The following is a 27,076-nucleotide window of genomic DNA, read 5'->3' as shown; positions in this document are numbered from 1 at the left end:
TTTACAGACAGTGGGTGCAGAGACCTGTGCGTACCTTGTTCAGGAACTGTGGTTCTGTTTTTCTCTTGCTACATGAGAGAAAAACTATCACCTATGATGACGTTTGACCATCTCATCACCAGGCCAGAAAAAGCAGCCTGTCCAGCACAGTGTTTGTTCCACGACAGGCCCAGGGCACAGAAGTGTAGACTCGGAGTGGGAAGGGTCTCAGAGATCCTGGGTGCATCGGTTCTCATGTGGTCCACCTGGGATCCCCTGGGGCAGCAGTGCTAAGCCACACGGGTCCTGGGCCCTCCCATCCTCACTCTGACCAGAGCTGCCGCCTTTTCTGGATCTTATTTATTTTCATTTGTGTGTATGAGCAGGGGGTCCCTAGTTAACCGGTTGGAATATCATTACAGTCGGCCCTCGTTTATTGCGGTTAATCAGTTCCAGACTCTACTGCGATAAATGAATTTCCATGAAGTAGGAGTCTTTATATATACAGTCGTCCCTTTCAGTTTTTTCAAAACCGTGATAGAATGAAGACACAAAAGTCGAAGCGCAAAGTGGCGAGGGATGACTAGTCAGGTCCAATCCCTCACTTGGCGGATGGCAGGGCCAGCCAGAGTCCCCAGGCCGGCTGGTGGCTCCCGGAGACAAGCCTGGCACTGCCAGTGGTGCCCTCTAGGGCGAGAGGCGTGCTCGGCCCCTGGCTTCCTACTGGGCCTCAGCTCTGGAGGTGCCACCGTGAGGGCTGTGGTTCCTGTCGTGCCATGTGTCGGTCACAAACCCGGCAGCTTGAGTTCAGGGAGCCTGTCCCCGTTTACCCTTGCTTCGTCGGTGACAGTTTTGCAGATCTGAATGAAATCATTCTTTACTTAGCGACTACTTAGGGTCTCTTTTTTTCTTTAAAAAAATGTTTTTGTCTGTTCTCAAAAGAAGCCTGCCCTCCTGGTGGTGGTAGCTGAATGTGTTGGGCCTTTACCATTTTGTCTTCTGTCGGACACAGTGTTGGGACCACACTGCTCTCCACCTGGTGGTGTCCCAGTGGTGGCCGTGGGCTGTGGCTGTGCTGGCCCGAGAAGCGGTGTGGTGCCATCCTCAGGGCTGCTTTGCGGTGGCCCAGAGATCTTTCTGGAGTCAGCGGTCACTGGAGCCCAGCGCTGTCCAGCGTGGGTGACTTCTCGTGCGAAGCCAGTGGCGATCTTGCAGTGCGGTGTCTGGTCCATGCTGCAGGCCTGGCTGAAACTCTGGCCAGATGTTCTGGACTTCACAGGGCTCCTTAGAAGTGGCGTGGTACACAGTTGGTGCACATACATGAACACGGTGCGTGTGCGTGGTTTAAGATCCCGGCAGCTCTGGGGAAGCATCTGGAATCACTCAGGTGCTTCCCTGAAAAGAATGGCTGTTGCCAAACGGGATAAGGAGGGGCCGTCGTCGCCAGGCTCACCCCAGCTCGCCTCTGGGCCTGCTGCCCAGTGAGGATGCCACGACTCAACCAAGGGAAATCTTTTATTTTAGGGTTTTCTGGATTTGGGGACTGTATACCAAGGATTGTATCTAGTGGGGCAGAGGAGGTGATGCAAACATTTTTACTGTGAGGCAAGGGGATGCCTGGAGGTGTTCCTTTCCCAGCCTGCAGGTGGCCCCACACAGGAGCCCCTGTTATGTGAAGGGAGGCACCCTGGGGCCTAGTCCTGTGCCAGGGCCCTGGAGAGGGGATGGTGAACGGCCTGCGGGGCTGGCGGTCAGCAGGTGGCGAAAGGGAAGTGGCCTTCTGAATGGTCCCGTCTGTGCAGGAGGAGAGGAGAGACCAGTGGGTCCGTTTGTGCCTTCCAGGAAGGCCTGAGGGCCTGGCCAGGGGCTGGACACCCTCGGAGCTGCTCTGACCTGAGTTGGTCTTTGTTGCTCCTCCCCTGCCCTCAGAGGGGTCAGCACCAGGGCTGAATGTGACAGGATGTCATTATAGTTTGGAAGAGGGTAGCTGGAAAGGTCAGCGCACAGAGCATGACACCTCCAAATGGGAGGGAGCCTGGACTGGAAGGAGCATCCTGCAGGCCGGCACATGGGGAGGGAAGCGGTCCCTGATGGTGAGGTGGCTTCTCCGTCACAGCCCTCTGGCAGGATGTGGAGTTGGGAGCAGGTGCAGAGGGAATGGCTGGGCCTGGGCTTGAGCTGTTGCCACATCCCTGCTGGGCCTTCCAGAGCCTCTGTCTCAAGTTGGGACGTCTCCTTCTGCAGTCACCCTCTAAGCACAGCCTGTTTTCCTGTTGGCAGATCTGCCGCCGCCTTAACGGGGTCCGGTTCACCAGCTGCAAGAGCGCCAAGGACCGCACGGCCATGTCGGTGACGCTGGAGCAGTGCCTGATCCTGCAGCATGAGCACGGCATGGCCCCGCAGGTCTTCACCCAGGCTCTGGAGTGCATGCGCAGGTGAGTGCCGCCGCGCGCCCCCCCGCAGCTTCCCTGCCCCACCGCCTCCAGCTCCGCTGCCACCGCCCACCTCCCCGGGCTCCAGGGCTCCCGAGCTCAGGCCCTTTGACTCTAGCCTCATGCTCTGGTTTGACTTTGGAAAATCCACTAGTGTCTGCAAAGTCAAACTGTTGGCACTGCTGAATTGAGGCAGCGCTGTCTAAGTGAAGGGAAGGGAAGGACTGGCAGTCTCAGGGTGGCACTGCCACAGTAGCCGGGCCAGCTCAGGGTCAGCGCCCAGAAGGCCTTTTGGCACGTGGCACCCCCAGCCACCTGCCTTGCGGCGGGTGTGCCTTAGGGCCAGGGCCGGCTCAGCTGCTGCTCACATCACACAGATGTCTCCTCGGACCCGAGTGGCAAACGCGTGTCCGCAGGTGGCACTGTCGGCCTCTTCTCTTCTCTGGCGGTCGACACAGTTTGCTTTCATGAGCAAAGTGTCAGATGAGTGTTCTGTGGTGATGGCAGCCACGTCTGCCTGTCCGTGGGCCGTGTGGCCTCGCTCTGGCGATGTTCTGACTGCGAGCCGGCAGGAGAGTCGCAGAATGAAACCCGGACTGAACACCAGTGCTGACCACGGCCTTGTCTTCAGCGCTGCCGGGGGCACCTCACTGCACAGACTAAACGAAAGGATAAGAAACCTGGGTCCCGTCTCCTTCGCTGTGGCCAACGCTGTCAGTCTCGTTTCCATCGTCACCCTCCTGAGTGCCTGTCATCCTCTCACCATGTCTCCGAGCCTTCAGTTCTCTTATCCTTTCTGTGTGTCTGCCCTTTGACCTTCTCACAGTCCGCACAACGCCTGAGCTCCTGCCTCTTGATAAGGCAGCATTTTGTAAACACGAAATTGTTCTGTCCCTGTTTGGTCTTTCCAAGGTCATATAAACCTCTCTGTGGTCTCAGAACCACTTTCAGGAAGCTCACCACCCTCCCTGCCCTTAGCCTCGGGGAGCAGTGGAGGCTCAGGGACCCCTGCCCAGGGCACTCCGAGGGCCTTGCCCTTCAGGCTCAGTGTCCCTGTGCCTTTGGAGAGCCAGGGCTGGGCTTCCAGCCACATCTGTGCCCTGTTACCTGAGGGTGTGGGAGGGACCACTCTGGTGGCATGCAGACCTGCCAGCGAAGCAACCAGAAAGGTAGAGGGGCATGCTGGTGGTTGTCAGAGCAGATATTAGGACCAGGTCCATTCAGGGGAGCAAATCAAGCCTGAAGCATCGCTGGAGGCAAAAGTGACAAAACCAAAGCCCTCCTACTTCAGACACATCAGAACAGTAATGCTTGGAAAACGGAAGGCAGCAGGACGAGATTAAACCCAACACGGGATGGACTGACTCCATAGTAGAAGCCATGGTTGAGTCTGCAGTGGCTGAGCAGGGCTGCTGAGGACAGGGCCCTGTGGACGGCACTCCTTCACGGGGTCGCCGGAGTCAGAGCAGACTCACAGCACGTAACACACCGCTCAGTGGGCCAGGCCCTGAGCCAGCTGCACACGTGACAGGTAGCCCTCTGCCTAGTCGTGGCTTCTGGAACAGATTCAGTGGGAACAAGAATTCATTCCGACTGCATCTGAGCACAAAGGTCTCAGGAGACCAGAGAGAAAGGGGCTCTCTAGAGAGACGAGCTGCCCAGCTGCTGGCTTGTAGGCCTAGGGCTATGAGGCAGTGCCCACACGTGCACAGGTTGGCATTGCAGTTTGCAACACACAAAGCACTTTTTACTTTTTATCACAATTAATTGATAGTCCTTGTAGGAAAATTAGAAGATACAGGTTGTATACACACCAGAAAAAAATTAACCATATTCATATTATTAGCAAGTAACAGTGCTAACCTTTGATATGTACCCTTTTTCTTTATCCTCACCTGAGGACATTTTTGCATTTATCTTCAGATAGAGTGGGAGGGAGAGAGGGAGGAAGAGAGAGAAACATTGATGTGAGAGAGACACATCGAGTGGCTGCCACCCACACGACCCCAAATGGGGCGGGGACAAACTGCAACCGAGGCACATGCCCTTAGCGGGAACCGAACCCGGGACTCTCTGGTCCGTGGGCTGACGCTCTAACCGCTGAGCCAAACCGGCCAGGGTACATAATCTTTCATAGATACACACACACCTATCTCCATACATGTAGGTGCGAGTGTGGCTAAGTCACACGTCAGTTAACCAGCCCTGAATAATATAGAAAACAAAACACACACACACACGCAATTATATGTGCAGTTCTGCCTATTGTTTTAACCGGCTTTTTTCATTTAACTATCTTGTGAGCATTTTTCAGTTTAATAACTATATACCTTATTTTTAGCACAGCATAATGTTCCAATTGGTTGTCATTGACTAAGCTATGTATGTTTTGTTTTTATTGATTTTTTTAAAGAGAAAAAGAAAGGGAGAGGGAGAGAGAGATAGAAACATCGATTGGCCGCCTTTTGCACGCCATCCACTGGGGCTTGAGCCCACAACCCCTGACTGGGCTGGTGACCTCTTGGTGTGTGGGAAGATGCTCAGTCCACTGAGCCACACTGGCCGGCTAGTTTTGAGCACTTGAAATGGTGCCATGAGTATCCTTATGTATTCTCCCAGCCACATGGATTTCTTAGGTTACAAAATGCCCACCTTTGTCAGGCTTTCAATCAAATTGACAGACTGATGCCACACCAGTCACACTCCCCACCTCCCCGTGTCTCTCACCGTGCAGGTGAGGACGCCCAGGTCCTAGCAGGGAAGGCCCTCCTCCCGTGGGAACAGGCACCATTCCCTTGGCCTCCCCCTGCCTCTCCAAAGCCCCACCCACCTCCAATGACGTTTATCTTCTTAAAGTTTCTCGTTTAGGTTATTCTGAGTTCTCTACAGTGAACACATATTACCATAATAATTGTTAAGAAGTTATTAAAACAGAGAGCTCCATCCCATTCGCTTCTGCCTGCCCCCAGAGTCCTCAGCACCAGCACCCTGCTGACTGCTGCCTCATCCCCCTGACTCTGCACCTGGGCTCTGGCCACGTGCATTTCAGGTGATGCTGTTCCACCTGACTTCTGTGTTTTCTGCATTATCCCGTGTGGGGACAATGTATGTGTTCACAGACTGCGAGCCCAAGGGGGCTGGGTCTTAAGCCAGTATTTGTGGCTACATGGTGGCCAGGCCCTGCGGTTAGCTGAGCCCTGAGGAGGCAGCAGTAGACAGTGGCCACACCTCGAGTAGAGGACTGCACTTTTGTTCTCTCACCAGACAGGAGAGGGCAGCCTGCAGGCCCTGGCGGGCAGCGGTGGGGAGAGGTGGTGGGGCGGGGGCAACACCGATGCTCAGGCTGTGCTGCAGGCCCGGGTGGGCAGCGGTGGGGAGAGGTGGTGGGGCGGGGGCAACACTGATGCTCAGGCTGTGCTGCAGGCCCGGGTGGGCAGCGGTGAGGAGAGGTGGTGGGGCGGGGGCAACACTGATGCTCAGGCTGTGCTGCAGGCCCTGGCGGGCAGTGGCAGGGAGAGGTGGTGGGGCGGGGGCAACACGATGCTCAGGCTGTGCTGCAGGCCCTGGCGGGCAGCGGTGGGGAGAGGTGGTGGGGCGGGGGCAACACCGATGCTCAGGCTGTGCTGCAGGCCCTGGCGGGCAGTGGCAGGGAGAGGTGGTGGTGCGGGGGCAACACCGATGCTCAGGCTGTGCTGCAGGCCCGGGTGGGCAGCGGTGGGGAGAGGTGGTGGGCGGGGGCAACACTGATGCTCAGGCTGTGCTGCAGGCCCTGGCGGGCAGTGGCAGGGAGAGGTGGTGGGGCGGGGGCAAACACTGATGCTCAGGCTGTGCTGCAGGCCCGGGTGGGCAGCGGTGGGGAGAGGTGGTGGGGCGGGGGCAACACTGATGCTCAGGCTGTGCTGCAGGCCCTGGCGGGCAGTGGCAGGGAGAGGTGGTGGGGCGGGGGCAACACCGATGCTCAGGCTGTGCTGCAGGCCCTGGCGGCAGGCGGTGGGGAGAGGTGGTGGGGCGGGGGCAACACCGATGCTCAGGCTGTGCTGCAGGCCCTGGCGGGCAGTGGCAGGGAGAGGTGGTGGGGCGGGGGCAACACCGATGCTCAGGCTGTGCTGCAGGCCCGGGTGGGCAGCGGTGGGGAGAGGTGGTGGGGCGGGGGCAACACCGATGCTCAGGCTGTGCTGCAGGCCCTGGCGGGCAGTGGCTGGGCGAGGTGGTGGGGCGGGGGCAACACCGATGCTCAGGCTGTGCTGCAGGCCCGGGCGGGCAGTGGCTGTGCTGTGCTAGATGCTGAACAACCAGCTCGCTCACTGTCAAAAAAAAAAATCCCTGATCTGTAGTGTTTGCCAATTTCTGCGGCACGAATACTCCCTCTGGGAGTACCAGAGGGACACGGGGCACGGACTTGGGAAGAGATGTGTGAACAGGGCTCTTCCCAGCTGTCTAGCCAGTTTCAGCTCACTGCTGGAGGTGCCCTCTGCTCCAGCCTGGTGGCTGAAACACGGAGCGGGCCTCCCGAGTAGCCGCAGTGCCGCCCGGACCGCTCTGGCTGGGCGGGGACAGCCAGCCGCGCATCCCAGCAGGGCCAGCCCAAGGCTTCCTGCTTCCTCTGGGACCGCCAGGGAGGACCTCTGGCTGGGTCACTGTTGCCACCTTGGTGGCCATGCATAGAACATGTGTTTTCGGGGTCCTAGGGTTCTGGCTGCCATCTCACCTCAGGACATTAGTTCCCGAGCACCAAAAGCGGGGGACACCCAGACTTTCCAATGGAACTTGGTTGGATGCCATCCTCAGGGACAATGACTTGAAAAGCTGGGCTGCCCTGCCCCTGCTTAGCCTGAAAGCCAAGGCCAGTCTGGTGAGGGCTCTGCCTTCGGGGGACAGTTGAGGTCAATGGTTTTCGTTTGAACATTTCATCAAGAGGCTCGGCGTCTGTGAGAAGGTCAACCCCCCGTGGTCCTTCATGTCCAGCTTGCTGTCTGAGACACGTGCTCGCAGCATGTGGCGCATGGCAGGGCGCAGGGCGCGCTGGCCGCTGAGCGCGGGCCTGGGAAGCCGGTCCGTCCGCCTGCGTGTGTCCAGTGGGCTGCAGGACTGTTTCTTATTTCACTTCTCTTTCTCTCCTTTTCCTTGTAACTGTGCTGGTTTTGTTCGGTGTTTCTTTCACACCCTTTTCTGCTCTCCCGTCTTCTTTCTGTTATGGCTTCATTCCATTTTTTTAAAATTTTATCTTTTGTTTCTCTTGTTTTCCATAATTTTGATAAAACTCATTGCACGTGTCTCTCTCTTTTCTTTATTTCCTCTCCCTTTTCCTTTTCCCAAACCGTTTCCTTTTCACAGCATTGGAACACGGGAGGTAGTCACCCAGAAGAACTTGAGCGGCCTGGTGCCCATCCGAGACCTAAGACTAGACCCCAGCCTCCTCTGTTCCATCCCTTTATTAGCTCTGAGCCCCAATTTACTGATTGTGTGGCTCTTTCTGAGCATAGCGTACCTGGTGGCCAAATTGCGTTGCAAATGAATGTCAGTGTGAAAAATTAATAGGTCACAAGAAAACAAAAGTGCCAGAGTGAGTCCCACCTCCGTGCGCCGACCTGGACAGAGGGAAGTGTCAGAGCGTGGTCTCCGAGAAATGTCTCATGCCTTACAGTTTGCCGTTTTGTTGTTTTGAACTGTAAATACCTGCCGAATTATTACACCAAGAGGACTTGTTTGCTTCAGCTCTGTAGCTCCCAGTGCGTGTGACTTCTCTCACAGTGCCCTGTCGGCATTGTGTCGCTGCCGCCGTCACTTGTACCAGAGTCTTATTTTCCGATGTAAAGCTGTTTATTATCTGTATATCTCATGTGCCCTGTTTCCAAGAGAAAGGAATTCTGTCTGCAAAGAATTTGTATATTTTATACTATTCTTCAAATGTACTGCTAACCTTTCCTTTCGTTTTGAAGACAAGTGAAAAGACAATGATAGATACATACTTTGTTACTGGCTCCTCTGTGTCAGCCTGTTTAATAGGACGTGGACTTTCTGCTTTCATGTCAAAGCGCAGTCCCTTAAATTACAGTAGCAAACAGTTTGCAGAATCATAACATTTCCTTGCTCATGTTTATTATTTCCAATTTGAGATGACACAAAGCTGTGAATACAATAGCACATTGTACCAAGTCAGGCACAGAAAATAACATACTGCATGTGACTGTAGATTTGCTCTTTTAAGTCTTTAAGGATCATTAAACCAACCACAGGAATTAATGCATAGAGTAACAAGAGACTGTTAGGGTTATATATATTTACTTTTCTTGAAATAGCATTTTTCATTTTAAAGATATTTACATTTAGATTAAAGTCTAGACATCTTTTCTTTTTTACAAATCAAATGTAGTTAATAATGAAAAAAGAAAAGTCAAAGACAAATGACCAAAAACTGAGGCTTGCCTCTTAGGCAGCTGTGCCAGATGGAACTGTGGGAGAGATTTACTTTGCTTTCTGCTGTTGCTGCTCTTAATTCTAACCAGGCGCCGTCCACACATGGGACCACTGAACGCCACGTTTGGCAGAAGGGTGGTCGGACACCTGTGACAGTAACAGGATAAACTAGGGGGAAATTCCCCAGACCCTGCATAAGAAATACCCAGCGGCTGCTCTGTCTTCCAGTTTCAATTGTGTTTGATCTTGTTTTGACCTCCAGCTAGTTCACCACATACTCTCTTTTATGAAAATTTTTTTACCAGTCTGGAAAAACTGGAGTGAACCTAGAGAAGCTGGCTTTTCCAGAAACGCACCCACACATGCACACAAACCCAGTCCACCACAGAGTGGCCTCTCCATCCCCGCCCCAGCACTTCCAGAACTTGCTCTGGGATTTCTCTGGTTTGGCGTCAGATCTGAGCGTGCGTTCTAGGACTTGCAGAAGCAGTTAGCAGTGGGTGACAAGTGCCAGGCTGAGACTTTAAATTCTGCAGTGGAAGACAGTCCCCCTCACCTGCCTGGGCACCCTCCTTCCCTAGACCCCGAGCCCTGCAGGCGCTCCAGGGCTGGCGTCCGCCTGGGGCTGAGTCATCTTCTCGCAGGTGCTATGCGGTCAACTGTCTTTTCTGGAGTAAATGAGGTGGCAGCCCTGGGCACGGCCCCTGCCATCCTGCAGTCGGGAGTCTCCGAATGGCCGTGACTGGTGGTAGTAAGTTGTAGAACGGGACACTGGTTACCAGGGGAGGACCTCTCTGGTCAATGGTTCTTTGAGAAGTGTGTTGACCGCTTGCCCACCTTCGAATGTGGTGCGGGTGACTCCTGTTCACTCTGTGTGAGGAGGGAAGTCCAGTACCTAGACTTGCTCCGTTCCCACCACAGCTTCCCAGTCACTGCTCCAGGGAGAGCATTCCCAGTGCCCGAGGGGTGACGCTCCCCTCCAGGCCAGCCGGCTGTCTGTAGACAGCTGCCCTCCTCTCCCCTGGGCCTGGATACACGTGACTCAGAGACTCCCTCCGGACCCACGCACAGCACAGGAAGGCCAGCTGGAGAAGCCTGGGGAGGTCGTGACACCACAGCCCACTCCTGGCGTGGTGCCAGCCAGGCCTTCCTGCTGCACGTAGGTTTGGTGCTAGCTTGAGAGGCTTGGGGTGGAAGGGAGAGAGGGTTCACTCTTTTATTCATTAAATCAGGCTAAATATCCACAATCTTTCCTGCTTTAATGAGAAATAGGCGGGGGAAGCGAAGAGGGAAGACGATTCCAGAAAGGGGAGTCCCTGAGATGTGCATTGGTTTTCAGGTCACTCGAGATGCAGCCAATGGGTTCAAAGTGGAAGAACCCACCGGAGAGGGAGAACCAAGGGTGTCCCTCAAATGAGCTGTTGTTTGGGTTTCCATTCTGATTTCTCATTTAAAAAATGGATGTTCTTAAAAAGAAATTCTGACTTATAATGCATTCAGCCAGTTAAATCACTAATTCGCTTCTTTAACATGTAAATAAAAGATAATGTCAAAGTTCCCAAATTATTCTTTGCTTCTCACACTAGTGTGGCATTTATTCCTGATAGGTGCTTTTTGAGACGTGTACATTTGGAGATGCTCTGTCTGAAATAGTCCGGTTGGGGAGTTCCCAAAGAGTAAACGAGACTGTGAGCATAGGACCTAGAGCGTCTGCTTTCAGTGGAGTTATATTTTTATCTGATTATTGGATGTTAGACAGACATGACCATTATTTATCCGTGGGCTTCCTCCTCGTGTGGCCCAGGCGTTCAGCTAGATGACACATTTCGCCAAGGGCTTGGCTCTGGTGACAAGGACGCGTGTTTGAGTTACTGACTGATTTAATTCCAAGCAGGGGGATAATTTTCTGAAATACCCATGCTTCTCTTTTGAATAAAATTATCTTACCCAAAATATTTTACATGTTCCTGAAAATGAGAATGTCAATTTCACTTTAAAAGGCTCAAACACTTTTCACTGATATATTTTGTAAATGCATGATATAATGGTGTTGATACTATTGGAAATATTTTTTTTAAATCACTGTTTCTTGATAACTGCAAATTTTACATCTCATAAAGGGAGTTTTGTACTAAATTTGATAACCAGTTAATTGATAGTCTTAGAAAATATAAAAATACAGTGAGACTATGCTATAAAATGTCATTTATATTCAGAATCACTTTTGCCTGTTAGTTCAGTGAACATTTTCCAGGGAACCCCCCTGATGCTCTCATTTAGGACTGTGAGGCCGGCCTGCTTGCCCTTCCTCCTCCTCAGCATCTGCTTTGCACACTGGGTTGCCATAACAACCCACCACCAAATGCAGCTGGGATGGTCCTGGTAGCTGGTTCGGTACAGAAGAGCACCTGTGGGCTCTCACGAGCTCAGTGGCTTTTCTGAAAGGTGACCCCAATGAGGGCAACCCATTTGAAGGTGGTGTCTGGCTGCCACCAGAGGACCTCAGTGGGGTTGCCTCCTTCACAACACTCCAGCCCCGGTGGCCATGCAGACCCACCATGAAGCCATCACCTGGACCCATTGGATTGATTGCTTTGCACCCACTTAGGAGACAGCCTGTTAGAGCAGCCTCCTCAGTCAGACAGCTCTGCTACATGTTGAATTCTGCAAGGAAAATATGCATTTCGAATTTGAGGTGGTTAACAGCTGTTGCTAACATAGAAAAATGCCACTCTTTAAAGGCTTTGGTAAGAGTCACACTACTTCTTTTTTCATTTAATTTGTCACGTAGCAGAATCTTTGAACCACTGGTTAGGAGAGAACCCTGAAATACCTGGACGTGAAACACATGAAACCCTTATCTTTAAAAATGTTTGCTTCCACTTAATACGGTGCTGCTTCCGCAAATGCAAAACTCAGTCCCATGCACTATCCATCGCTGTGCTTAACTGCCTTGTTCAGAGATGCCATCTCATGTGTGTGTTGTTGCAAATAGTCTGGCTCCCATTTAAATTGACCTTTTTTTTTTAATGCTATAAAAGTAATCAGTTCATTTCATCTTAGTTTAAGTCTTTTCTTTTTTTCCTTTTTTACTGCTGTCATTTCTTGTGCTTGTTTTTTCCCCAGTGAGGGTTGTCGAAGAGAAAATACAATGAAGAATGTTGGAAGTCGCAAATATGCGTTTAATTCCCTGCAGCTGAAGGCTTTCCCCAAGCATTACAGGCCTCCCGAAGGGACTTACGGCAAGGTTGAAACTTGAACACACGCTGTCCTCTCATTAGCTGTTAAATAACAAGTGTGGGCGCCCTCTAGTGTCATAGATGAATTCTTCAAGAAGACCTGAAGGATTGGTTTTTACTTTTGTGTTTTTAAAAAATATTTCACTAAAGAGTCTATGGAGCATGTTTCTATTCCGCTGGAATCAGTAGGAGGTCATGTCTGCTCAGTAGTGTGGATAGTAACACCTGCCCATTTGAAACGCCTGCAGCGGAACCACACAGATGTCGGTAGTCACCTCCAGGAATCAAGCTAGGTAGTCTGAAATGCTAAGACTTTTTAAAATGCCCACTTAGGCAGCTGCTCACTTATTTTTCTACTGAGTAACTCAAAATTGAGCACCGAATTACAATCTACTTTTTAAAAATCTGAATGTAAAACAGTAGTGAACAGTTGGATCCCGGACAGACCAATAAATGTTAAATGTTAATTCAGACATTGGGAAAGAAGCTAGCGCTGGCCGTGCAGTGACAGCAGGTGGCTCCGTGAACCATCCTACGATAGCGCAGGTGGAGCTGGACGTTGAAGGTTGAGAATTAGCCTGAGATAGACTGTGTTCGAAGATAACACCTGCAAAAGCCACTCACAGCGAGGGCCACACCTGTCCCTTATGAGTTACAATAGAACAGGGTGTGCTTGAGAGCGGGAAGCCAGCTGCCTCCTGTTCTCTTCACTTCCATGTCCAGCCCCACCCCGCTCGGGGTGCATGACCCCTTCTCTGGATGCTGAGGCACAGCACCCCAGGACCTCGCGCAGCCTGGGATTGATGTGTGTAGATGGTGGAAGCCTAAATCTTTTCAGAACAGATGTCTTTTTGTGGGTTTCCTTATTGTCTTCTAAAAGACAATACAATCATGTTTGAATGTGTGATGAAAGTGTCTTTTAAGTTTGCAATAATTGTTACTATCCTCTTCTCATTCTGTTATGTAAGGTGACTATTACAAACAATGAAATTAGCTCCTAAAATGAGATTTTGAAAGAAAGGGACTAATGGGTCATAAAACTTAGGGATTTCATAGAAAATGATGTCTGGTCATCTATTATAAGATGATGCATCTTATCTGCACATAGCAGAGTTTTTTTCTTAGTTTGTATGTTTTATCAATTGTTTATTATGATGATTATATTTGTGTTATTTAAAAGGCTGTAAAAAAATATGTGTGGCACACTCATAATCTTAATCCTAATGATTGGTGCACCTTTAGGAAATTTCTTGTGTCTAAAATTCTGGGTATTATTCTTTGGGCTCCTTTAGAAATGCCACTTGGAAACATGGGACAGACTTGGGCCTGGGAGCCGAGGCAGGTCCACTCATGGCAGGGACACGGGGGTGAGCAGTGGAAGAGTGGAACTGGATGACTTTCCAGATCCCTCCCCAGTCGGAAGTCAGCAGACAGACAGAGCCTGTCTCCTGATGCCCAGTGGGAACTGTGTGGAGGATGCGTCCCTGAGGGACGGCAGCAGCCCCGTCTCTGTGGAAGCTGGTTCATTGTGGAGAGCGGCAGAGAAACCCACAGCCACCAAACCCACTGCAGAGGTGGCAGCAGCCGGGGGCAGTTTCTTGTGCCGACCCGTTCAGAGTTTCCAGTGTGGCTGATTCAGCCTTTTTACCTCTCCACCATTTCATTTATTTGTAATTTTTCTAGTATCTTTTCTAGTTCCATCTTTTCTCATTTTAACATCACTACCTTTTAAAATATTCCCTTTTTAAAAAAAATTAAATGTCACCCATATTGTTTTCAGGTTTTTGTGTGTGTCTGAAAAGCATTAAATACTGCATTCATCAAAAGGGAATATAGCGAATGTTAAGTCAACTGTTAGCAGTTTTGCATGTGGCACCTTTTCGTGAATTATTTTCCCAGTTTTGGCTTCATATTATGCATCACCATAAAACTCTAAGACTTGGCTAGTCATGTAGGCAAAGTTCAGGTTCCAGTATCCTGTCTGAGCACTGCTGCCGGGCTCCCGTGTGAACAGCCTCCCAGAGCATCGCGCTGACTGTGCTTGCTGAGCAAGGCCGTCGTCATGGTGGCCAGCGGCGCCCGGGACACGAGAGCCTGAGTTTTCGTTGTACAAGGAAGGCAGCCTTACGGGTTACCAGGAAATAGAGGTTCTGTCCAGTGTTCCTTCCACGGCCCCCATTCAATGGGAAGCGGTGAGACGTACTGAAAACCTGGGCTGTGCTGTGGGCTGTCAGAGCACCTGTGGCCTTTGGTTTCCTTTAAAACATACAGATGTTGTATAGTAATACAGTTTAGTCCCTACACAATTGTATTTGCCAAACTTAGTGCACTAAAGTACTTTTATTTATTTGTTTTGGCCAGTATTAATATATATAAACATGTAGTTATCGTTTTCTATATTCTTAGCTCATTCAAAGCCATGTATGCTGTAAATGTGCTAGTCTTTAGAACGACAAATAATAAATAACTGACAAGAACACGACACTTGGTCTTGCCTGGTTCATTCTGTTGCATTGGGAGGACTGGTTCTTTGGCGGCACCTGACTGGACGATTAGTGGGCATTGCATTGAGTGCATCCGTTTGTAAACGTGGAACCATGAGACTTGTTTTATGACTGTTTTCAGTTCATTTGAAGTGACGGGGCACCGGGGGTGTGGGATTTAGAGCATGGGCATCCACTTCACACAGACTTAGGTCCCAAGCCTGGTGTGACACTCCTTGGCTGGTGACTCCGAGCAAGTTGCTTGCCCTGAGGCTCTGCGTCCTCGTGTGGAAAGATGGAACCAACAGTGCATCACAAGGCAGCTGTGAGGTGCTGTGGCACGAAGTTCACGTTGGACGCTGTTACTGGCCGTGTCCGTGAATATGGGCCATGTCTCCTCTGTGGGTTACCTGGTCATCCGTATTGCTTGCTAAAATGTTTCATGAATGGTTTGATTGTTCGTTATAACCAGGACTGCATCTTGCACCTTTTTCTAGGCACATGCCCAGAGACTTAAATTCCTGACAGTTGAAATGTACAATTAAAGGATAGTGTAAATGTTTTTAAATTTTTGAATTTTTCATAGAGGCACCTTGGAGATTTTACGGGTTTGGTTCCAGACCACTGCCATAAAGTAACTATGACAATAAAGCGAGTCACATGAATTTTATGGTTTCCCAGTGCCTATAAATGTTTACACTATACTGTAGTCCATTAAGTGTGCAATAGCAGTATGTCTAAAAAAATGTACCTACCTTAATTAAACATTACTTTATTGCTAAAAAATGCTGACTATCATCTGGGCCTTCAGCAAGTCGTAAATTTTTTTGCTGGTGGAGGGTCTTGCCTTCAATTTGTAAAGACACGGTATCTGCGAAGCCCAGTGAAATGAGGTTTGCCTGTCTTACTCCCGGAAAGTGAAGCTTACTGCCTGTCACCTGTGCCTTTTTCCTTTCTTCATACTGATGTTAAAAGTGGACCTGTTTCAAGTTCTGTGTGTATGAGCACTATGGAAACTGAACCTCTTATACTTTTACTTGTGTTTCTACTTTTGTGACTTTATTGGAGTGGTCTTTAAGGGTTGTTTTTAATATTTAATACTGCATATTAATCTGTCATATGTTACCATGTTTTAAAACCTATTTGTTAGTTGTCTTTTGGTTTTATGATAGGGGTATAGAGAAGTTTTAAATTGTAATAGTCAGATGCACCTTTTTCTTTTTGATGCTTGTTTTGAAAACAAGTCCTGTTACCCACGAAGGTGGTACTTGGAGCACCATCCTTGTCCATGGAATGGGCATGGAGTGTGCCTCGGTGAGGGACTGCACTGGCCTGTGCTACCCTGGGTAGAACACCCCCTCCTCATTCTGTGCTAAGATTTGGCAAGGGAGTAATAACTTTGTCTTATTTTTATTACAGCGATCACTACCAAAGCTGTGACATAGAATCCCGAGTGTGGGACCAGAAGTCACTGCAATTCCCCGAGACCCTTTTTGTGCCTCAGCACTGCCTTTGCCCATTCCTTCCTGCACCAGGCAGTGGGCCTTTTTGGCAGGTCCAGGCAGGCCTGCCTTCAAATACAGACCTGAGGTGCTACTAGTAATCTCTGTACTGTTAGACAAAGAAGAAAAAAACTTGTTTCCAGTAAGTAACAAGATATCTTTAAAAAAAAAGTTTCTATTTTTTTTTTATAGAGGGAGAGATAGAAACAGCAATCAACTGCCTCCTGCAACGCACTGGCCCTCCCACCCCACTGGGTATCAAGCCCACAACCCAGGCATGTGCCTTGAACAGGAATCAAACCAGGACGTCTGTCCATGGGACAGTGCTCAACCCACTGAGCCACACTGGCTGGGTCAAGAAGGTATCTTTTAAAAAAATATATATTTTCATTGATTTTTAGAGAGAGGGAAAGAGAGAGGGAGAGAGAGAAACATCGATGAGAAATACATCAATCAGCTGCCTCCTGCATGCCCCCCACTGGTGATCAAGCCTGCAACCTGGGTATGTGCCCTGACCGGGAATTGAACCTGTGACCTCTTGGTCCATGGGTCATTGCTCAACCACTGAGCCATACCAGATGGGCAGAAGAAGGTATCTTTTTTAGCCATTTGGATGTAGAAACATAGAGCACTTAATCACTTCCTGCTCCTTGCACCCGCTTGGCTCTGTGGCCTCACTCTCCTGGTGGTCCTAACTCTCATCAACCCTCCTCACTGTGATTTGCTTGTCATCTTCCACCCACCACTAACATTTTGGTGTTCCCCAGGTTTCTGTCCTTACCTTTCTTCTCACATCGATGATTTTCCTGAAAGTCTTAGCTATTCCTATGGAATAAAGGACCAAGTGTTTACTAATGACTCCCAAATTTCTAGGTCTACCTGAGACTCTCTAGATCCAGATCCATCTACACATCCAACCACATCCTAGCCATTCTACTTCAGTGTCTCCAACACGGCATGTCAATACTGAACTCCTGCACCCCTCCTCCAAGCTGGCCAAGCCTTCCTGGTAATGACCCTACCCTGGGCTCACCAGCACATCCCAGCAGCCACTAAGTTAAGATCTGTATCTTTTTTTTTTTTTTTTTTGCATTTTTTGTTTAGACAGAGCGGGAGGGAGAGAGAGGAAGAGAGAGAGAGAGAAACATCGATGTGAAGGGACACATCGAGTGGTTGCCACCCGCACGACCAACCAGGGCCGGGGACAAACTGCAACCGAGGTACATGCCCTTAGCGGGAACCGAACCCGGGTCTCTCCGGACCGCAGGCCGACGCTCCAACCGCTGAGCCAAACCAGCCAGGGCAGGTCTGTATCTTTTCAATCCACCCCATAGTTCCACCCACACTCACAGCCCTGACCCATGTCCATGTCCTGCTGCTGTGGACCACCAACCCTCAGCCTTCTCGTCTCTCCACGGCCACTTCAGCACACCCTCTGTGGTGATTTCTCTCCACAGAAAGAATGGCCCCTTTAGAAAAAATATTCTGCTTCATACAATTTTAAATATATATGACCATTATATCGTATATCCTATCTATCATGTTAACTTACCTTTCACTTTGTCTAGCCATGTTACTTTGTGTTCGAAACAGCAAATGCAATGACTGTTGCAAAGGAGCTACTCAGAAGGTTTATGGAATGAAAAAATGGATGACTTTTTCTTTTTTTGGGTGCTCAATTAAAATCTCTCCTATTTCAGCACTAGACCACGTTGCTTTTCTCTAGTAGAGTGCTATAATCTGTTACAGTAGTACTCCCCTTATCCAAGGTTTCATTTTCCATGGCTTGTTGCCCGTGATCAGCACATCACCACAAGAAGGGTGACTACAGCACAAGAAGATATATATATATTTTTTTATCCTCACCTGAGAACATTTTTGCATTTATCTTCAGATAGAGCGGGAGGGAGAGAGGGGGGAAGAGAGAAACATCAATGTGAGAGAGAGACATGGAGTGGTTGCCACTCACACGACCCCAACCAGGTGGGGACAAACTGCAACCGAGGTACGTGCCCTTGGCGGGAACTGAACCCAAGACTCTCTGGTCCACAGGCTGGCGCTCTAACCACTGAGCAAAACTGGCCAGGGCACAAGAAGATATTTTGAGAGACCACACGCACATAACTTTTGCTATAGTATGTTGTTCTCATTTTAATTGCTAATCTCTTATTTTGCCTAATACATAAATTGAACTTTATCATAGCTGTGTATGTATAAGAGAAAACATAGTATATATAGGGCTCAGTACTACCCACAGTTTCAGGCACCCACTGGGGGTCTTGGATCGTTATCCCCACTGCTAGGGGGATGACTGTACTCTAACACATTATAAGGAGCCAAATGCAACAAGCTCAAGGGAGAAGGAAAACTGGAGAGCAGAGTGTGGCAAATCCCACAACAGTGGTTTTCTCTCAGGGGCGAGCAGGAGGGCCTCTGAGAACAGTCAAGTGTTATAGAGTGTTCACTTTGTTCAATGTTCTGTTGACCTGAAGATTTTTTTTTTTTAAATCCGCACCCAAGGAAATTTTTTTTTTTTTTCATTTATCTCCAGATAGAGCAGGAGAGAAGGGGGAAGAGAGAGAGAGAAACATTGATTCAAGAGAGACACATCGAGTGGTTGCAACCCACAAGACCCCAACCGGGCTGGGGACAAACCGCAACCGAGGTACGTGCCCTTAGTGGGAACTGAACCCGGGACTCTGGTCTGTGGGCTGATGCTCCAACCACTGAGCCAAACCGGGCAGGGCATAACATGAAGATTTATAGTTATTAATTAACATTATACAAACACCCTGTGTTTTTCTGTATGTCTACTATATTTCCCAGTAAAAAGTTAACCCATCATCCAAACAACCTAAAAAGGAAATTAAGAAAACAGTTCCACTTCCATTTGCAATCACATAAAGAGGAATGATACTTAGGAATAAACCTAACCAAGGCAGAAGTCTTGTACACCGAAAATGACAAAACGCTGCTAAAAGAGAACACCAATAGATGGAAAGACCTCTCGTGTAAATGGATTAGAAGACATCATATTGTTAAGATGCCAATACTCCAAAGTGATCCTTATCAAAATCCCAATGGTGTTTTTTACAGAAATAGAAAAATCCATCCTAAAATTCATATTGAATCTGAAGGGAATTTCAATAGCAAAAACAATTTTGAAAAATAACAAAGTTGGAGGTCTTACACTTCCTGATTTCAAAACTTACTACAAAGTTACAGTAATCAAAACAGTGTGGCAATGGCATAAAAACAGATATGTAAACCAGTGAAACATAAGAGAGAACCCAGAAATAAACCCTGGAAAATATAGACAAGAATTATTGAAAAAAATCCGTAATTTTCCTTTTCTCAGTGAAAAGTAGTACACACGATAGACTGGGATTCTACAACAAGGACTAGTGCTAGTGTGGAATTCTCACTTTGGCTGAACATTTTAAAAAGAAACAAGCTACAGAATACCTTGACTGCTTTAACTGATGGCCTGTGGATATTATGAAGAAGCTGTGAGTCTTCATTATTCTTCAAAAATGAAAATAAAGCTGAAAACTTTATCATACAGTACAGTTCTGTACTGCATTACGTGATCAGAATAAAATGAGTCTAAACTTTTTCAAGCATTTCACGTTTCATTCTTGCTTTCCATAATGAATTTTTCAGTTTGTGCCAAATCCTCCTTTCCTTTTGGGATGAGGCCCCTCCTCATCCAGTGTGATTCTCACGGGAATTATGAGACCCAGGCCTGGCTGAGATCATGACCATATTCCTTTTTCCACAGGGACTGATCTAATTCAAGGGCAGGTGATCCAGGAAGGACAAGAGTCCTTTTGTAGAATTTGATTGTAGCCCCTAGAAAAGGAAGTATCTGTCTTCTTTTTGGATCATGGACCTTAAGGATGTGCACTTTTGGCTGACACTGGCCTCTTTCCCGTTATTGCGAGAGGGCCAGACTGAAAATGAAGCCAGGAAACAAAAACAGCCAAGCAAGGGAGGCAAAGAGCCCCGGTAACAGGATCAGGCACTTTGCATCCAGCTGTGCCTAATGTATGACGTTAAGATTGTGAGGCTATTACCTCAGTGAATCGGTGCAAATGAAGCATTTCTTCTCCAAATAATCAAACACAGTTTATTTAAAACTAAATAGGACAAACTGGACACAAGCAAGTTTTATTCTAAACTTTCCCAATAGACTTTTTCTCCCCAAGCTCCATGTTATGGATTTTAACAGTCCCATCAGTGGTTTTCAGAATATTCATAAAAGATGTACAGTGTCATTTGGTTAAGGAGTCATGTTTGAAAATAACAATCTTTGTGCTTTAGAACAATTATTAAAACACATTATGCTCCCCACTCATAACTAGTCAATTAAAATTTTCTTCTAAAAATAATTTAGAGCAAGAAAATCATTTATACATATTCAAAAACAGAACTCATCCATTCTCTCCCGGGTTCCATGGTCCGACCAAACAGGTGTAAGAGAAAAGTATGTTTCCTGTTCTCGTTTCTGTTTTAATGACTAGAGGAAATCCTTTGTTGTATACATCTTGCTTCCAACATAACACTTATCAATATCCTTTTCTTCCTCTGAATCTTGATCTGGCATCCAACTGAAAATAAATGTACAATCAAACATGATTAAGTACAACATAAGTAAGGGGCATCACTACACAAGAGAAGTAACCAGTTTCCCACACAATCAGAAAGGCTCTTTTCCCCAAACCCTTCCCCCCAGGCATTTCCCTTGCCTCGCTCTTTCTCCTAAACTCCAAGGGCCCTTCTTTTGCCACTGTAACTTGTTCCTAAGCCCGTTCCTTCTATGGCTCACTTCTTCTACCTTTGTGTCTTTCTAAATAAGCTTTTTCTTATAGTTTGAGTCTTGCCGCTGTATTCTTTCTTAGCCAGAACTCGAGTGCCGAGGTTGCCGAACCTCATGAGGTCTGGTCTGATTCCACTGGTCTAACACCTGGTGATGCTTTCAAAACAATTGACTCGTTTTAAAGGTACAATTCAAAAGTTTTTAGCATATTCACTATCATCACAATCACTTCCCATTCTTTCCTAATCCCTTTTCCTCCTGTCACCAGCACTAGCAACTATTAATCTACTGTCTGTTTCTTAGATTTATCTATTCTGGACATTTACTATAAATGCACATATACAAAATTGGCTGAAAAATAAGTGAGCTAAGTGTTCATCTTAAGGTGTTAGGAAAAGAACAAATTAAGCCTAAAGAAAATAGAATGAAGGAGAAACAGAAAACAAATAACAGAATTTTTTTTAAAGGCAATTGTCAGAACTATCATAAAGCACCACCACCCAAAATATTAAAGATGTCATTAAAAACAATTCCTTTTAAGGTCACAATAAGGATTTTCTTCTCAAGTAGAATACAAATTGCATTTATCTTTTTCTCTGAACTACACTCAATGTATGTTCTTCTAGCAGACAACTTCCTAATTAAGTTTTATTTGGGTTAATATTCTAATTTATTTGAAATCTTTAATAACTGAAAAAAGAAGGAAGCTCTGAAAAATGGTAACACATAGCCACTTGGGATTAAAAATCTTCAAACTACCTTCTCATACGATGAGGGGATTAAGCCTCACAGTAGAGCCTCTTGAGGGGGAGGGTGGAGGGTACAAGTCAGTATATAAGCAAATTTTTATAGTTGTCAATATCATTCCCTAGAAATTCTACAGGAAGGAATTATTTTACAGATAGACCCTATTAATGAGTACAGCACAGCCAATAAGGGACAGACAGCCATTTCTTCATCTGATCACTACATGAAGCTAAGAGCCATATTTTCAAAAAATAATAAAAATACATAATCTTTAAACATGGAAATCATACTCAGGATGATGTGATGATTAGTACTATGAGAGAAAGACCATTCAAACTTCCCATCTAACCTTCATTCTGAATTTACCCTCATTGTTTGAAATATTAGGTAAAATTATCAGCACAATTTAAATTATGTTTCAGGTTTTTGCCAAGCATGTGTAATTGAAGTTGCATTAGTTAAGTGTGATATCAGTTCTTTCTTGGAGGACTAATAGTGAATCACTATTTTACATTATACTTGCCAAGACTTCATTTTCATATCTTCAGAGATTCGTAAAGGTCAGCAGTTGTGGTTAACACAGCGGCAGAGGGACAAAACAGTCAGCTATGGGTTTTCATGATGCTACCTGACATTAACTCACTGGAGTTCTGAATAATGTCACTGCAACCTATTTACAATTACTAAGTCACTCGCATATTTAACTCCACATAGCTAACTTCAGTGTGAGCTTTTAAAAATCTTTTCTTACCATTGATCTTTTACATTCAAAAAATGAGTATTTCAAAGCTTTGCAGTTTCCTTCCTTTAGACATTGCCGAGGGGATTTTCCTTCCTATGACACATAAAACAATATAAATACCTGGAAAATTTCTCACAAAGTACAAAATAATTGCCCTTCTGAAAATAGTTCTTTTTTAAAAGGCAAAAGAAAAAAGTAAATTTGTAAGAAATAGTTCAAAATTCATTTTGACTGTTAGTGCTTAAAAGACAAAAGCATGAAAAAAACTAAGTGAATTCTTTGTACTTTAAGGGGGCTCTTGAGTTACTGAAAACCACAGGATACTTTTCTTTAAACTGTTTATATAAAATCTAGAAACTGGTATCTCCAGTTCCTTATGGGTAAGAAAGGGAAAGAATAAAGGTGAAAGTAGTAATGGTTTCTTCATTGTTCTTAAAACCTTTAAACTCAAGAACTAGACAAGAAAGCAGTGTGTACGACAGAGAACATACACGTGTATGAGAGCTCAGGCATGTGAATGGGAGGGCTTGTTCTGTTGTTCTGGAAGGTATATCAAGTGGCTTTAAAGTCTCTCATATATACATATATGGTGTTTTTTTTTAATCCCCACCCAAGGATATTTTTCCACTGATTTTTAAAAAATATGTTTTTATTGATTTTTTAGCAGGAGAAGAAAGAAGGGTGAGATAGAAACATCGATGTGAAAGAGAAACATCTATCTCTTGCACGTCCCCTACTGAGGGATCAAACCCGAAACCCGGACATGTGCCCTGACTGGGAATCAAACCAGGACCTCTCAGTACATGGGACTGTGCTCAGTCCATTGAGCCACACCCACCAGGCTCCAATGATTTTTTTTTAAGACAGAGGGGAGGGAAGGAGGGAAAGAGAGAAACACCAATGTGAGAGAGACACATCGATTGGTTGCCTCCAACAGGACCTTGACCGGGGCCAGGGATTGAACCCACAACCTAGGTACGTGCCCTTGACTGGTAACTGAACCCATGACTCTTTGGTCTGCAGGCCGACACTCTTAACTGCTGAGCCGAACTGGCTAGTGCTCTACTTACATATTTTTGATGCAAGCAGTTTTACCTCCAACACATCTCTGCATTTTCCCACCTCCTGCCTCCCACAGTCAAGTTCTCTATTCTGAGAAGTTCAACTGAGTTAAGAACTAGAAGAGGAAAGGGAGATATGAGCAGAATCAACTATACTTGTGGGAGAAGATCTGACTGAGCCTGATGTGAAATTAACTCATCTTTAAGCAGTGAAAGCTCAAAAGGAGGTTACGAAAAATTGGATTAAACCATCATTCCCTTTTTGCCATCAAGGCAGGAAGCTGTTACAATAATGTTCACAGGAGAAATGCTTCCTTCTGACTCTTAATAAATAAAGACCTTTTTCAAGCTGTAACTATTAAAAACCTAACCTGACAAAGTAACAACTATAAAACTAGATAAGAGCTAAAATTCAGTAGTATTTTCCTTTTAAGGTAAACATGGAATAAAAATCTACATTATCATAATACATTTTAAGCAAATCTGCTGTAAATTTAACACAGAAGCACTTAAATATATTGGGCATATGGATGCATCTACAGAAGGTATGTCACAATTCAAAAAGGCAAGATTAAAATTTAATTGCAGCAAAATTTCTCTTTTTGAACACCCTACTCTACTAATTTTTCTAGTAACTAAACCCTCACAAGGTCTAATTTAGTGTAAAAAAAAAAAAACATGAGCCCTGGTCGGTTTGGCTCAGCGGTTAGAGCGTCGGCCTGCGGTCCGGAGAGACCCGGGTTCGGTTCCCGCTAAGGGCATGTACCTCGGTTGCAGTTTGTCCCCGGCCCTAGTCGGTTGTGCGGGTGGCAGCCACTCGATGTGTTCCTTTCACATCGATGTTTCTCTCTCTCTCTCTGTTCCTCTCTCTCTCTCCCACTCTACCTGAACAAAAAAAAAAAAAAAAAAAAAAACAAAAAAAAAAAAAAAAAAAAACATGAGAGGAAAAAATCAGAACAGCCCTAGATCAATTTAGTGGGAAGTTAAAAAATGAATACTGGATATTCCTGCCTACACAGGGCTTTTAATACCAGGGAGAAGGGAAGGGTGCCCATGCGAAGGCTGACTGGCAGTGCGCACCTCACAAAGCGGGGGTAGGGCCTGCCAGAGGGTAACAGGAAAAGGTGCTAGAGGGTCCAGTTTCCCAGTAATATAAACATATAACAACATCTGGAAAAAGTAAACTGACCTTGGGGGAAAAAATCAAAAGCTTACGTTTTACTATTAAATATTAATAAAATATACTGCTTATAAACAGCTTTATGTAGTGCTTGACAACATAAGGGAAGATAGTGATAGCTTCCTACTCAAGGTGAGTTCCAATGTAAAATGAGTCAAGCAATTTTGAGGATAAAAATGACCCAGTTCAATGATACTTTAAAACCTCAAAGAGGGGGGGAAGGGGAGGAGGGTGTCAATGGGGGGAAAAATGAGAAACATCTGTAACAAAAACAAATTGATAAAAAACCCTCAAAGAGCCTGGCTGGTGTGTGGTTCAGTTGCTTGAGCGTTGTCCTGTACCAGGAGGTCGCTGGTTTGATTCTCCCATCAGGACACATGCCCAAGCTGGGGGCTCAATCCCCAGTAGGAGGCAGCCGATTGATGTTTCTCTCTCATATTTCTCTCTCCCCCCTCCATTCCTCCCTCTGAAATCAATAAAACATATATATTTTTAAAAAGCTCAAATAGCCAGAATTAAGGTGCCCTAAAATCAGAACATTTTTAGTGTTAGTACTAAACACTTCAGATAGATGTTAATGAGATACAATGGAGTACAACTTAAATAGAAACATCTGGTGCACACTAGCAAAAAGTAACCCAAATTTCACCTGCTCAGCATCATGAGATTTCCCTGGAAGCAGATTCTGACACCCCAAACCCACCACTGCAACTACTCCCCCAAACCACCAGAGAAGATACTATTGCCCTGGATCTGCAAAGCCCAATGTTTTGCCTCACTACTCCCCTTTTACCCTCCAGTTTAAGTCATCACTCAGGATGAACTGACCATAAACACGCTTCCCTTTAAGGGGCTGTTTATAAACATTAGGCTTCCTCCGTGACCAAATTCAGCATTAGTAAGGCCACACATCAATGGGGGATACCAAAGTCTGTGTCATGTGTCCTGATCATTATCTCTGCCTACAGCTTTCTAACTTTCCAGAGATGCAATGTCTACACAGGAGACAATGTGTCCCACTCATTTGCATGTCCCCTGAATTAGAGCTTGGCACTCAAATGTTTGCTAAATAAACAATCCAATCATTGCAAAAAAAAAAACAAAAACCAACTTGGTTTTCTCCTTGCCACTTCCTGAATTTCTTTCCTCAGTCCTACTCTAGGTACTTCATTCCCTTGATTGCTGATCTCCATGGCCTTGATGCTGAATGTCGGAATGAAATCCAAGCTCCTCACTGACACACGGGCCTTTACTCTGCAACATTCCTCCAAGCCGGCTGTCACATTCCCGTTCGCCCAACAGGCTCACGTCTCTCCTGACCCTCCCACACCTCCCTGAATAGACAGGCTGTTCCTTCCAGGTTCTCCCCCAAACCACCATAGAACCCACTCCTTTATTTAATAAACAACTTACTCAACCTTTAAGACTCACATCAAATGTCGCCGCCTCTGTGAGAAATTTCCAAATTCTCTAGTAAAATAAGGTGCTCTCCACTGGGCTCCCAAGGCATTTTGCTCCTAAATCTACTCATTCAACAAACGCTCACTAAATGCTTACAATTAGGCCTTCTCGCAGGAATTTAGCCCCTTACATGTCTATTCCGACCAAGCTTGTGTGGACACAGTGACTGTCGTGACTCCTCGTATCTCAGTGCCTGGCATCATGCCTGCACTGAACAGACATTTATTAGGAGATGGCTGAATATCTGCACCAATGAAGCGGCAGACGAAACAGCCCAGGGCAGGGGCTGGAACACAGGGCACCTCAGTTTCTTCACCTGTACAAGAAAGCTGGACTAGATAACCTCTTAAATTCATAACTCAGAAGTTGTATACACTGGGAGGCCAGTCTGGCTGACTGCTAAAATTAGTGAACCAAATGTAAATCACAAATCAACGGAAACACTTATAGAGCCTCAAGGTTGTGTCCATTTGGGGGCAGTGCTCTTTTCGTTGAAATAACAGCAATTGCACATGATCGCCCGCTGTAATCGGAAAAGGCACTCAGAACCGAGCAGCGTGGCAGCATTCAATAGACGTTTCTGTAACCAAAACGGCTTAACCGTCACAAAAATCCCACGGGGCGGTATCGTTAGCGCCAATTTAACGCCGGAGGGAACCGAGGCTCCCACAGTGGAAACGCCCGTTTATTAAGTGGGGCTGTATTCTGCACCCAGCACCAATCACTCTGGGTCTCGCGTCCTGACCGCCACCGTAGGCGGCCAGGGACACCTTCGCCGGGCCCGCCTCCCGGCCCCGCGCCCGCAGCAGTTGACGCGCCCCGCCGGCCGCGCTACCTGGAGCACACAGTCGGACTGCAACAGACAAGTGCCCAGGTCCTCCTTCACGCCCGCGCATGCGCCGCCCTCCGGCTTGTCCTCGTAATACCGAGGCATGGCTGCACCTCCCGCCCGCCACGGCCCCAGCTGCTTCCGTCCGCCACAGCCGCGACCCTGCCGCGCGTAAGTGACGCCCC

The 27,076-nt window shown here is 47.0% G+C and overlaps 2 protein-coding genes across 16 annotated transcripts in view; one reads left to right on the top strand and one right to left on the bottom strand.

The window, feature by feature from the left end:
• Positions 1-15,003, top strand: part of INPP4A (inositol polyphosphate-4-phosphatase type I A) — a 127,283-nt gene extending 112,280 nt beyond the window's left edge. For 4 of the 15 annotated variants that reach the window (XM_036263121.1, XM_036263126.1, XM_036263128.1 and 1 more), the window contains 2 exons: positions 2,260-2,414; positions 11,955-12,087. In XM_036263121.1, the coding sequence (XP_036119014.1) occupies positions 2,260-2,414; positions 11,955-12,087 (288 nt within the window). Of the gene's footprint in view, positions 1-2,259; positions 2,415-7,745; positions 8,667-11,954 lie in introns of those variants that run through there. The other 11 variants (XM_036263118.1, XM_036263117.1, XM_036263119.1 and 8 more) reach the window with 6 other exon arrangements.
• A 5,164-nt stretch (positions 15,004-20,167) lies between these two features.
• On the bottom strand, positions 20,168-27,069 carry LOC118630875 (cytochrome c oxidase assembly factor 5). The gene is made up of 3 exons (XM_036263078.1): positions 26,898-27,069; positions 22,370-22,453; positions 20,168-20,662 (listed from the first exon to the last, which is right to left on the bottom strand). Exons 1-3 carry the CDS (start codon positions 26,994-26,996, stop codon positions 20,621-20,623), a joined length of 225 nt encoding a protein of 74 aa, XP_036118971.1. The 5' UTR covers positions 26,997-27,069; the 3' UTR covers positions 20,168-20,620.
• Positions 27,070-27,076: the final 7 nt, after the last annotated feature.

This window comes from Molossus molossus, unplaced genomic scaffold (assembly GCF_014108415.1).
Source record: "Molossus molossus isolate mMolMol1 unplaced genomic scaffold, mMolMol1.p scaffold_m16_p_15, whole genome shotgun sequence".
NCBI classification, from domain to species: domain Eukaryota; kingdom Metazoa; phylum Chordata; class Mammalia; order Chiroptera; family Molossidae; genus Molossus; species Molossus molossus.
Note: the sequence above shows the minus strand (reverse complement) of the source record. Positions and strands in the feature narration are given on the sequence as shown.